We start from the raw sequence: 12,877 nt of genomic DNA, 5'->3' as shown, positions 1-12,877 counted from the left end.
GTGATCTTGGCTCACTGCAATCTCCCCCTCCCGGCTCAAGCGATTCTCCTGCCTCAGCCTCCCGAGTAGCTGGGACCACAGGTGCGCACCAACCATGCTTGGCTAATTTTTTAATTTTTTTTAGTAGAGACAGGGTTTTGCCATGTGTGCCAGGCTGGTTTCCAACTCCTGGCCTCATGTGATCCGCCCACCTTGGCTTCCCAAGGTGTTGGGATTACAGGCGTAAGCCACCGCACCTGGCCCCCGCCTCCTTTAGCTCTTAAGTGGGCTCTTTGCTTAGATCTAGAAACCAAATTGACACTAGGCAGATTAGCAAGAGAAAAGCATATAAATGTTATTAGTTTTACATGCACATGGGGATCTTTACCAGAGTGAAGTCTGGAGAAGTGGCCAAAGCAAGATGCTTTTATACTTTTTAGACAAAGGATGACAAATTTGCGAAGAAATGGCAGGACAAAGGGGATCTGGCTGGGGCAGTAAATTCTAGGGGATTCAGTAGGAGATAATATGAGGGGCATAAACCTAGTGGAAGACAGGGTTAAGTATATTTATTCAGGTCCATTGCAGTCCCTAATTTTTAGTCTCAGCTGATAAGGGCTATTTTCCTGCCCTGGTACAGTGAGGGTACCACTCCTAGAGGAATCTTTATGGCTTGCTGAACGCAGAAAGAAGCATATCTGTTTGCCTTTTCTTGTATCTTTTTTAAAAATTATATTTATTGATTGATTTTAGAGTTGAGGTCTCACTCTGTCACTCAGGCTGGAGTGCAGTAGTGTGATCGTATCTCACTGTAACCTCAAACTCTTTGGTTCAGGCAATTCTCCCCCTTCAGCCTCCCAAAGTGCTGGGATTACAGGTATGAGCCACTGCACCTGGCCCAGCTAGCCCTTTCTGAGGCTACTATTTTTCCAATGTTGTCAACTCAAAATGGTCAATATACCAATCCAGCATATTTTGGGATGGCGCATACTTCACTCCTTCAGGGAGAAGGAAGTTTTCATGGAAGAAGTGTTCACCAAGTTGCATCCTGAAGGACAAAGAGGTAATAATTAGTGTTACAGGGCGCTCAGGTTTCAGGAGCGGGGTGGTATTTGAGGGATTAAGAGAGAGTCTAGCATGGCTGGAGGAGGCCATCACCCAGGGACTTCAGCACTAGGCTAGGAGTTTGGACTCAGCCCTGAGACCAGTGGGGAGCCATGGAGGGTTTTATGCAGGTGGTGGCTGGGTCTGGCTTGCTTTTGAGAACAGCTACACCGGCCAGCAGTGTGTTGGGTCCACTGCAGGGGCTAACCTTTGTCATTACCAGGAGGTCAGCCTGCAGAGCAAGGGGCATGGGCAGGGCTAGGCGGTACAGAGATCAGGCCTGTGTAATTTGGGGGAAACTGGCTGAGCGCAGTGGCTCACGCCTGTAATCCTAACATTTTGGGAGGCCGAGGCGGGTGGATCGCCTGAGGTCAGGAGTTCGAGACCAGCCTGGCCAATATGGCGAAACCCTGTCTCTACTAAAAATACAAAAATTAGCCGGGTGTGGTGGCGGGCACCTATAATTCCAGCTACTTGGGAGGCTTAGGCAGGAGAATCACTTGCACCCGGGTTGGGGGAGTGCGTGGCGCGGAGTGGAGTGGAGGTTGCAGTCAAGATCGTGCCACTGCACTCCAGCCTGGGCGAAAGAGCGAAACTCCGTCAAAAAAAAAAAAAAAAAAAATTGGAGAAACGGCTGAACTGCTCTGAGGTTCTTGTCCCTAAACTAGATGTTGCCATCTTATGAATTTACTCTGAGGATCAGAGGCATGCAAAGTACCCAGTACAGAGAAGGGCGTAAATAAGTCACTTCCCTTCCCTTCTGTACTTTGAAGAAAGCTGAGCTGCCTTTGGTCCCCGCAGCAACCCTGTAAATGATCCCGCTTTGCAGCCGGCCGCAGCCTTGGGCTGTTTGCGCCTGCGCAGTGGGCGCTGAGTATGTAGACAGCTGCGCTGGGGACGCTACCGGAGTCGCCTGGCAACGATGTCGCCTGGCAACTGAATAGGTTGGCCACTGGCACGCGCTACTGGAAGCAGAAAGGGCTGCGGAGGCAGGTGAGGCGACGGCGGTGGGCTAGGGGCCCGGGGACGGGAAGCCCAGTGACCCACCCAGTCCCATTCACACAGGGCCCTGTCCCCACACTCAAAATCACGCACTTTCGTCTCCGGCCGGACTCTCTCAGCCCACGCCCCTTAGAAGAGGGCAGGCCTCTGTGTCTCCAGCGCCCACCTTTCCTGTGAGGGGAGCTCAACTCAAACATGGCCACGTCCCTCCCAGCCCGGCCCCCACTTCTACTGTTGTCATCTGGTGTCCCGCGTGAGCATCTGGCTTACCTTTTGGAGTAGATTCCTACAGGCCTGGGGCCTGTCCATTCTACTAACCATGATAACAACCATAGTAATAACCACAGCCAACATATCTGAAGCCCTGGTATGCCAGGCTTAGGTGTATTCGTTAATATGACAATTCTGGGAGGCAGGGAAGGAGGTACTGTTATCATCTCCCCTTTGAAGCTGCAGACAGACACAGATAGAGGAAGAAACTTGCCAAGGGTCACCCATGGCCTGAATCTGGAGCCAGTTCTTAACTACTAACCTACACTGCGCATAGTTGCTGAAAGCGTGTGTGTGTGTGTGTGTGTCTGTAATAAAAGTAAATCACCTTTTTTTTTTTTTTTTTTGAGACACAGTCTTGTTTGTTGCCAGGCTGGAGTGCAGTGGTACGATCTTGGCTCACTGGAACCTCCCCCTCCCGGGTTCAAGCGATTCTCCTGCCTCAGCCTCTTGAGTAGCTGGGACTACAGGCAGGTGCCACCACGCCCAGCTAATTTTTGTATTTTTAGTAGAGACAGGGTTTCACCACGTTGACCAGGATGGTCTCGATCTCTTGACCTTGTGATCCGCCCACCTAGGGCCTCCTAAAGTGTTGGGATTACAGGCGTGAGCCCCTGCGCCTGGCCATAAATCACCTATTTAAAATTAATTAATTAATTAATTTATTTATTTATTTTGAGACGGAGTCTCGCTCTGTCACCCAGGCTGGAGTGCAGTGGCGTGATCTCGGCTCACTGCAACCTCCGCCTCCCGGGCTCACGCCATTCTCCTGCCTCAGCCTCCCAAGCAGCTGGGACTACAGGCACCCGCCGCTACACCCGGCTAGTTTTTTTGTATTTTTAGTAGAGACAGAGTTTCACCATGTTTGCCAGAATGGTCTCGATCTCCTGACCTCGTGATCCGCTCGCCTCGGCCTCCCAAAGTGCTGGGATTACAGGCTTGAGCCACCGTGTCCGGCCCATAAATCACCTTTTAACATTAATTCCTTTTCATGGATGTGTCAGAAGCATCTGAATATGGGTTCCTGGCAGTGAATGAGCTAGACCCAGATTTCAATATTTGCTCCTAGTCTTACCAGTTTCACAGCCTCCAGTAAGCTCCTTGGCCAGAACCTCAGTTTCCTCATTTGTAAAATATGGATAAAACAAGCCCCCTCCTTATGGGGTAGTTGAGTTGGATACTACTTATTGCTGGCACAAGATAAGCACTAAACAGAGTGACCATCTCGGAGTTTGCTTGTTTGGTTTGTTTTGTCCTTTAATGCCTTTGACTGAAGATCCAGATGAAAGTATCAGTGGTTTCTTCTGTGAAGCACTATTGTGTGTGTGGGGGGGGGGCTCTGGAGTTTGCAGTCTGGGCTGCTACTTACCTTCACTGGGACTTTGAGCAAATCTCTTCATTGCTGTCAGCCTCAGTTTGCTCATCTGTAAAATGAAAGTAAAAATACCCATTTGCCTGCCCTCACAGTTTGGAGGATCAAATGAGAAGTAGCTTTTAAATCATAGTAGAAATAATGACAGCTTTTTGGTTTCTTTTAGTGAGTGGTTTCTGCAGAACTTCATTTGGGAAGGCCTCTGTCGTTGGGGATAGATGGCCCATTCCCAGAACTCCATGGAGTTTCCCGTTAACATCAACACTACCCAGATTACCACTGCCTATGGCCATCGGGCCCTGCCCAAGCTGAAGGAGGAGCTGCAGTCAGAGGACCTCCAGACGAGGCAGAAAGCCCTCATGGCCCTGTGTGACCTCATGCATGACCCCGAGTGTATCTACAAGGCCATGAGCATAGGTGAGCGTGACACAGCACAGGTGGCCATGACTGGGGTCCTAGCATGGCTTCGGACACTGGGTAGAACTTCAGTAATAAGGGTTGCTGTTGTTTGAAGCTGACTCTAGGCCAGTTCCGCTATAGGCACAGTGCCCAGGTTCTTTTTAAGAAATATTTGTTTATTGAGGCAGCGTCTTACCATCTCCCAGGCTGAAGTGCAGTGGCAGAATCATAGCTCACTGTAACCTTGAAATCTTGGGCTCAAGAGATCCTCCTGCTTCAGCTTCCTGAGTAACTAGGACTACAAGCATGGACCACCATGCCTGACTAATTTTTAAATTTTTTTTTAATAAAGAAGATCTTGCTATGTTGCCCAGGCTGTTCTTGAACTCTTGGCCTCAATTGATTCTCCCAGGTCAGCCTCCAAAGTTTTGGGATTATAGATGTGAGCCACCACACGCAGCCTGGATTATCTTAATCCTCAGAAAGGCCACCTACAAGGGAGAGTCCATTCTCAACCCAGAGATAAGAAAAGCAGGGTTCAGAGAAGGATTGTCAGTCTAGGTTTGTCCAATAAATAAATAAAGCTGAATTTGTATTTATTTATTTATTTATTTATTTTTGAGATGGAATCTCGCTCTGTTGCCCAGGCTGGAGTGCAATTGCACTATCATGGCTCACTGAAAGCTCCGCCTCTAGGGTTCAAGTGATTCTCCTGCCTCAGCCTCCTGAGTAGCTGGGACTACAGGCACCTGCCATCATGCCTGGCTAATTTTTGTATTTTTGTAGAGATGGGGTTTCACCATGTTGGCCAGGCTGGACTTGAGCTCCTGACCTCAGGTGATCTGCTTGCCTCAGCCTCCCAAAGTGCTGGGATTACAGGCATGAGCCACCATGCCCAGACAAAGCTGGATTTTTATTGGCTAAATCTGGCATCCCTAGGTGTAACCCACTCAAGGTCATGTGACTAGTTTGACACAGGGTTGTAATTTGACCCCATATCTCTCCTGGGGTCAAAGAAATGACAAAGCCCATTTTCTTAATCTCATGGCAGACTTTGTGAGAAGGCACTGGTAGGAAGTGTGCAGGGAGAATCACAAGGAGGGTTGGATGAGACAGGAGCCTCTTCAGTGACTCTGAAATGCTGCATAACCAACATGATTCCCCAGTGCCCCAAAGCAGCAGAACCTCTGGTACATTCCTGCCCCAACTGGCCCACTTACTGACTTCTGGGTTAGTTGGTTTCTGAGACTGGCAAACATTCAAGGGTTGGTTGGTTTGTTTGTTTTTTGTAGGCTGTATGGAGAACCTGAAAGTTTTGCTGAAGGATAGCAACAGCATGGTGCGGATGAAGACCACGGAGGTGCTCTACATCACGGCGAGCCATAGCGTGGGCAGGTGGGATGCTGTTCTGGAAACCAGTGTGACGCTTGCCAGCCGCACTTCTCCCCTGGGTGGATGATGCCCTTGAGCTGCGTAGAGTGCTCTGGAGTTTTATCTGCAGCACCAGTTTTTGGAGGGGCTTCTATTTAGCCAGGGCAGGACTCTGTGGGGGTGGTTTGGGTTGCCTCTGTGTGGATCTTATGGGACCCTCTGTTCCAGACTAATTTTTATTTATTTTATGTTAGTTCCGAGCTCTGAGCACTCTCCCTCTCTCTCTCTCTCTCTCTCTTTTTCTTTTCTTTCTTTTTTGAGACAGTCTTTCACTCTGTCGCCCAGGCTGGAGTACAGTGGCACCATCTCAGCTCACTGCAGCCTCTGCCTCTCCGGGTTCAAGCAATTCTTGTGCCTCAGCCTCCCGAGTAGCTGGGACTACAGGCATGTGTCATCACGCTCAGCTAATTTTTGTATTTTTAGCAGAGACAGGTTTCACCATGTTGGACAGCCTGGTTTCGAACTCCTGGCCTCAAGTGATCTGCCTGCCTCGGCCTCCCAAAATGCTGGGATTACAGGTGTGAGCCACCGGACCCAGCTGAGTTTCCCACTTTCAAGGTGGGAAGAAAGTTCAGATCTTACCTCTGCAACAATTTTGCCATTTCTTAGCTTTTTACAGAGAGCCCAGTTCCCCAACCCAGATCCCCACAGGGCCTGTGGCTTTGGCTCCTGTCCCTGTGAAGGTGGTAAAATAACAGCGTCAAAGTGCATATCTGGTCTGGGCTGGTGGCCTCACTTCCTGTTCATGATGGCTGGGTTCTTGGTTTCTGGCACCTGCAAGTGTCCTTTTCCTGTGTAAGCACAGCTTCAGTTTTTCTTTTTTTTTTTCGAGGTGGGGTCTTGCTCTGTCACCCAGGCTGGAGTGCAGTGACGTGATCTTGGCTCACTGCAAGCTCCGCCTCCCAGGTTCACACCATTCTCCCGCCTCAGCCTCCCGAGTAGCTGGGACTACAGGCGCCCGCCACCACGCCCGGCTAATTTTTTGTATTTTTAGTAGAGACGGGGTTTCACCATGTTAGCCAGGATGGTCTCGATCTCCTGACCTCATGATCCGCCCGCCTCAGCCTCCCAAAGTGCTGGGATTACAGGCGTGAGCCACCACGCCTGACCAGCACAGCTTCACATTTTACACTTAAAAAAGATTTCATAGAGTATTTTAGTTAGGTGTTGGGGCAACAGGGTGGACGTGGTTGGAGAGGCTTTCCCACATCAGCTCAGCTCACCCTCTTCACCAGCGATCAATAGTTTTACTTTGTATTAGAAAAAAACCCCAGTGTTAACAGCTCTTTTAGAATTTGTTGGCCGGGCACGATGGCTCAAGCCTGTAATCCCAGCACTTTGGGAGGCCGAGACGGGCGGATCACGAGGTCAGGAGATCGAGACCATCTTGGCTAACACAGTGAAACCCCGTCTCTACTAAAAAATACAAAAAACTAGCCGGGCGAGGTGGTGGGCGCCTGTAGTCCCAGCTACTCGGGAGGCTGAGGCAGGAGAATGGCGTAAACCCGGGAGGCGGAGCTTGCAGTGAGCTGACATCCGGCCACTGCACTCCAGCCTGGGCGACAGAGCGAGACTCTGTCTCCAAAAAAAAAAGAATTTGTTTGTTTAGGAGGTTTTCTGGTTTTCACTGGAACTTCTCCCCACCAGCCCTGTCCCCACCCCCCAAAAATACAGACCCGCACATCACAAACACCCCCAAGCCCTGGCCCAGGTCTTTTTGATAAAGGGGCCACTGCCCAGTGTACACAGGCCCAGAAAGAAGAAAAGACAAGAAAGGCAAGGTGCTGACTGCCTTGGGGGTTGTTTGGTATAAACAGGTAGCCATTCAGAGAGGCTTCAAATCGTTCCAGGAGTGCCAGGGCATCTCACAAAACCCAAAGTCACTCAGCCCTGCCAGTCCCCAAGCTCTCATTGCCTTGGTGGCTGATCCTATGTGTAGCCCTGGCCTTGTGTGAACCGTATGTATGTGGAGGTGGAGGTGGTGCCATGGCTAGCATCTTAATTCACATGCTTTGTACCAAAAAGGGCAGGCTGGCACTGCAGACAGACTGGCGAAGTCAGGGCACAAGCCCCAGCCTTTTGGGGAGCCCCCTCTTTCCTGCTCTGTGATCTGGGCAACACTCCTGATCCCAGCCTCACTCTGCAGATCTTAGATGACCCAGGCAAGGTACTTTAAAAGGTTAGGGGCACACAGGATCAAGTCACCTTTCCTGCTGTTTTTTTTCCCCCCACTTTTCTGGACCTGATATGGACATTAGATAGTAATCCCCAGTGAGGGGGGACAGATGCTGAGAGGACAGGTCCTTGAAGCCTGAGCAATTATTAGGTTAGTGCAAAAGTAATTGCGGTTTTGCAATTAAAAGTAATATCAAAAACCACGATTACTTTTACATCAACCTACTTATAACAAATGGTAGTAAGGATTTGTTTAGCAGAACCTGGAGTGCCCAAGCCAGGGGTCCTGGCTGTGCCCACATTAGCAAGGCAGGAAGACGTGGTGAAGTGACCATCCCTGAGCAAGGACCTGATAAGGGCCTGGCCCATGCACTCCTTCAGCGTTCTCAGAAATGTGGCCAACTTCTAAGTTTCCCTTGAGGTCAGTGGTGATCTTTTTTTTTTTTTTTTTTCTCTTTTTTTAAGACGGAGTCTCGCTCTGTAGCCCAGGCTGGAGTGCAGTGCCGCCATCTTGGCTCACTGCAAGTTCCGCCTTCCGGGTTTACACCATTCTTCTGCCTCAGCCTCCCGAGTAGCTGGGACTACAGGCGCCCGCCACCACGCCCAACTGATTTTTTGTGTTTTTTAGTAGAGACGGAATTTCACCGTGTTAGCCATGATGGTCTCGATCTCCTGACCTCGTGATCTGCCTGCCTCGGCCTCCCAAAGTGCTGGGATTACAGGCGTGAGCCACCGCGCTCTGCCACACAACTGACTTTCAAAGCACGAGAGACATGGAGTGGGTGACTAGGCACTGACCAAGGAGGCCCCCACGGTCAGGGAAGACCCCTGCAACTTGTGTGTCCCATGGTGACTTCTTCTTCCAGAACGATTCAAAACACATGATAAGTGAAACTGTGACCAGTGCTGCAGTGGCACAGCTGGTTGGGCACTTCCTATGGACACTTGGCTGAGGGGTTTGCACATGCATTCTCATTCATTCCTGGACCCAGCCCTGACAGATGTCACCTCAGAAGGCCTCTTTCAGATGCATTCAGGCCCAACAGTCAGTTGGTTAATCAAAAGAAATGATTACAAAGCAAGGAACCGAAGAAACGGTTTCCTTTAAATCGTTCATTTTAACCCAAAACACATATAAGGCATTCACCAATCCCCATGTGGGACCCAGGCTTTTTGTTGAATATGAGACCACTGGTTGGTGTTTCCTATCATATATACACACACACACACACACACACACATCATATATATATAAATATATATGATATATATAAATATATATATCATATATATATATATTTTGCTTAAACCATACTCATAACATCATCTGATTTGCAGCTTTGGTTTCTTTAAAGTAGAGCAAGAACTCAAAGACATTAATGAAATAGTCTGCATGCAAAACCCTTCTAGAATCTTTTTATTTTTTAAGAGATAAGATCTAGCTCTGTCATCCATGCTGGATTTTAGTGGCACGATCCTAGTTCACTGCAGCCTCAAACTCCTAGGCTCAAATGATCCTCCTACCTTAGCCTGCTGAGTAGCTGGGAACACAGGCACACACCACCAAGTCTAGCTGAGCTTTTAACATTTTAGGTAGGGACGAGGTCTCACCATGTTGCCCAGGCTGGTCTTGAACTCCTAGTCCAAGTGATTCTCCTACCTTAGTCTCCCAAAGCACTGGGATTAGGTGTGAGCCATCTAGAATCTTTTACAATCATCTCTTTTTTTTTGTCTTTCTTGAGACAGTCTCATTCTGTCACCCAGGCTGGAGTGCAGTGGTGCAATCGCAGCTCACTACAACCTCTACTTCCTGGGCTCAAGTGATTCTTGTGCCTCAGCCTTCTGAGTAGCTGGGATTACAGGCATGTGCCACCATGTCTGGCTGATTTTTTGTATTTTTGGTAGAGATGGGGTTTTGCCATGTTGGCCAGGCTGGTCTTGAACTCCTGACCTCAGGTGATCTATCTACCTCGGCCTCCCAAGGTGCTGGGATTACAAGTGTGAGCCACTGCGCCTGGCCAATCATCTCATTTTTTTTTGAGGCTCAATTTTGAGTCCTTTCAAAGCATTCAACTTTTTCTCATAAGAAAATTTGAAAAAGAAAACTCTCTTCGCAACTAATTGACTTGCCTAATATTTACTGAACTTGTATAATGATAATGACAAGCATAACTGGTGTACATAGATGTGGTGGCAAGGGAGACCAGAAGAACAAGGGGCCAAGGTGGGCTGGGCCTGCTGAGCTCGCTCCCCTGGAGGTTCAGGTGAGATGGGTCATGCACCTGTAGCCTTTCTCTGCTCCCAGAAAGCCAGAGGAATGTGGTCTACCCCAGATAGCATGGATCAGATTCCAGCAGGGACCCTGATCCTTCTTATTTGAGCCTCTCAGGGCATGGTCTCACTTATGTCACTATCCACCCTCCCTTCCCTAGATACGCCTTTCTAGAGCACGACATCGTCCTTGCCCTGTCCTTCCTGCTGAATGACCTCAGCCCAGTCTGCCGGGGGAACCTGTACAAGGCATACATGCAGCTGGTCCAGGTGCCTAGAGGTAGGCTCGCGTCCTGCACACAGATCTGCTGGGCACTCAAGTTGTCCATCAGTCTCCTCTCCAGGTCACATATGTACCAGGGTGTAGATCATCTTTTTATTAAATTACAACATACATATTAGAAAAGTACATATCCGCTGGGTATGATGGCTCACGCCTGTAATCCCAGCACTTTGGGAGGCCGAGGCAGGCAGATCACGAGGTCAGGAGTTCGACACCAGCCTGGCCAATATGGTGAAACCTTGTCTCTACTAAAAATACAAAAATTAGCCAGGCATGGTGGTGTGCACCTGTAGTCCCAGCTACTCAAGAGGCTGAGGCAGAAGAATCGCTTGAACCTGGGAGGCAGAGGTTGCAGTGAGCCAAGATCATGCCATTGCACTCTAGCCCAGGGGACAGTGCAAGACTCTGTCTTAAGACAAAAAAAAAAAAAAAAGAAAGAAAGAAAAAGAAAGAAAGAAAAGACAAGCACATATACTAAACAAACATTTGGTTAAATTGTTCTGAGTGAACGTGTCGTGTAACTGCCACCCCAATCAAGACATGTAGAATATTTACCACCTCTCCAGAAACTTCCCACATGCTCATACTGGGTATTACCCTTACCAATGATAAACAGGGTCGTCAATTTATAAGCCTACAGATGATGCCCCTTTTAAAACTTTATATAAATGGAAACATACAGCTTGTAATATCTTGCTTGTAGCTACTTTTGCTTAATGTTTTATTTCTGAGATTTACATGTGGTATGTATTACTGATTTTTGCTGGTTAATGCTGGAGTATGGTATTTACACTATGTGAGTATACAACAGTTTACTTACCCATTCCATTGCTGATGGACATCTGAATTGTTTCTAGCTTATGGCTACCAAGAATAGAGTGGTTATAAATGTCTTTTGATGGACATGTATATGCATTTATTTCAAAACATACCTAAGAAGAGAATGGCTGGCCTGGGTAAGTTTGTGTTCAGCTTTTAGAAGGTAGTACCCAATGGTTTTCTAAAATATTTGCATCTGGCACATGCCATGTCCCAGCTACCCAAGAGGCTGAAGCAGGTGTATTGCTTGAGCCTAGGAGTTCTAGGCTGTAGCGCCCTATGCCCATCAGGTGTCTGCACTGTTTGGCATCAATATGGTGACCTCCTGAGATGGGGGGACCACCAGTTGCCTAAGGAGGGGTGAACCAGCCCAGACCAGAAACAGAGCAGGTCAAAACTCCTGTGCCGATCAGTAATGGGACTGCAACTATGAATAACCACTGCATTCCAGCCTGAGCAACGTAGCAGGATCCTGTCTCTAAAAAAATGTAAATAAAATATTTGTACCAATTTATACTTCCATTAGCAGTATATGAGAGTTCCAGGTGCTTTACATCCTCATCAATCATAGATTTTTTTCTGTCTTTTTATTTTAGCTATTTTGGTGGGTGTGTAGTAGTATCTCATTTTGGTTTTAATTTATGTTTCCCTGATGATTAAAAGGGGATGTCCTGTAAATGTTTTCTTTTGTGAAATACCATAGCACACATTTAAGGGATAAAAAAGGCCTGCCCCAGAGGCAAAGTTGCATACAGTTCCTGGCCCACCAGCCCCGCTGATTAGATGGGGCATCCAGAGTAACAGCTACCCAGTAACCACAGCTAGAGAGTTAAGATTTATGGCAGATTGATATCTGCCCAGTCGCATGATGCAATGAGTATTTTTAGACGAGGGAATCATTTCAAGGGCCATGATAGGAGGCCGTGAAGGGGATACCTTAGCTCAAGGTAGATAAACAGATGTCATAGCCCAGGAGTCAGATGAACCTGGGCTCCCTCTGCCCTTCCCCTCACTCCCCGTGTGCCCCGGACAGGTTATTTCCCATGTCTAAAGTACCTGCCTCAGAGGCCAGAAGTGAGGATGAAGTGGAAACGCTGGCCTGGTGTATAGCTCAGTGTCCTGCCAAAGGATGGGGTGTAAACGTTCAAAACCAGGCGTGAGCATTCCCTGGGTTAAGGCTCAGAGAGAAATGACTATGGGATCAGGCACAGATAGGCAGGCCCAACAGAGCAGAGCCCGTGAGGGTCCAGGATTGTTGCTTGGCCCCTGAAGCACATCTTCTTCCAGCTGATCTGGGCTGGGAGTTGAGCACGCTAGGGCTATGGTTTTTTAAAAATACCACCATGCCCCTGGTCCTCTCCCAGACCACCAGGATCAGTCTCTGGGGGCGGGGCCCTGCACATATGTTTCTGAAAACGCACCTTGAATGATAGTCATACGTGCCCCAGGGTTGAGAGCCCCTGGTTTATTAGGGTGATCCACAGGGGACCAGTGCTGGGTTGAGCTAAATGAATGTCCTGTGCTCACCATGCAGGAACCTGAGGAATAAGCAAGGGTCTTGTCCGCTCATTCTTAGAGTGTGGAGAGAGGGGACTTGCTGCTCTCAACCAGTCCTCTTACAATGATTGTGAACTATTTAAGGCATTCCCAGAAGTACAGAGATGGTGATAAGGAACACTGGATACCACCAGCCAGCATTGCCAAATCTTCACATTCTACATCCATATTTTACACTTGCTCGAAATTTTTATTTGAAGAAATCATAGGTACAG

The 12,877-nt window shown here is 48.4% G+C and overlaps 1 protein-coding gene across 1 annotated transcript in view; it reads left to right on the top strand.

The window, feature by feature from the left end:
* Positions 1-1,756: 1,756 nt before the first annotated feature.
* Positions 1,757-12,877, top strand: part of RSPH14 (radial spoke head 14 homolog) — an 83,287-nt gene continuing 72,166 nt past the window's right edge. The window contains exons 1-4 of the mRNA XM_003905311.3: positions 1,757-2,076; positions 3,894-4,144; positions 5,419-5,521; positions 10,165-10,283. Of these exons, the coding sequence (XP_003905360.1) occupies positions 3,946-4,144; positions 5,419-5,521; positions 10,165-10,283 (421 nt within the window). The 5' untranslated portion in view covers positions 1,757-2,076; positions 3,894-3,945. The remainder of the gene's footprint in view (positions 2,077-3,893; positions 4,145-5,418; positions 5,522-10,164; positions 10,284-12,877) is intronic.

Source organism: Papio anubis, chromosome 16 (assembly GCF_008728515.1).
Source record: "Papio anubis isolate 15944 chromosome 16, Panubis1.0, whole genome shotgun sequence".
NCBI classification, from domain to species: Eukaryota; Metazoa; Chordata; class Mammalia; order Primates; family Cercopithecidae; genus Papio; species Papio anubis.
Note: the sequence above shows the minus strand (reverse complement) of the source record. Positions and strands in the feature narration are given on the sequence as shown.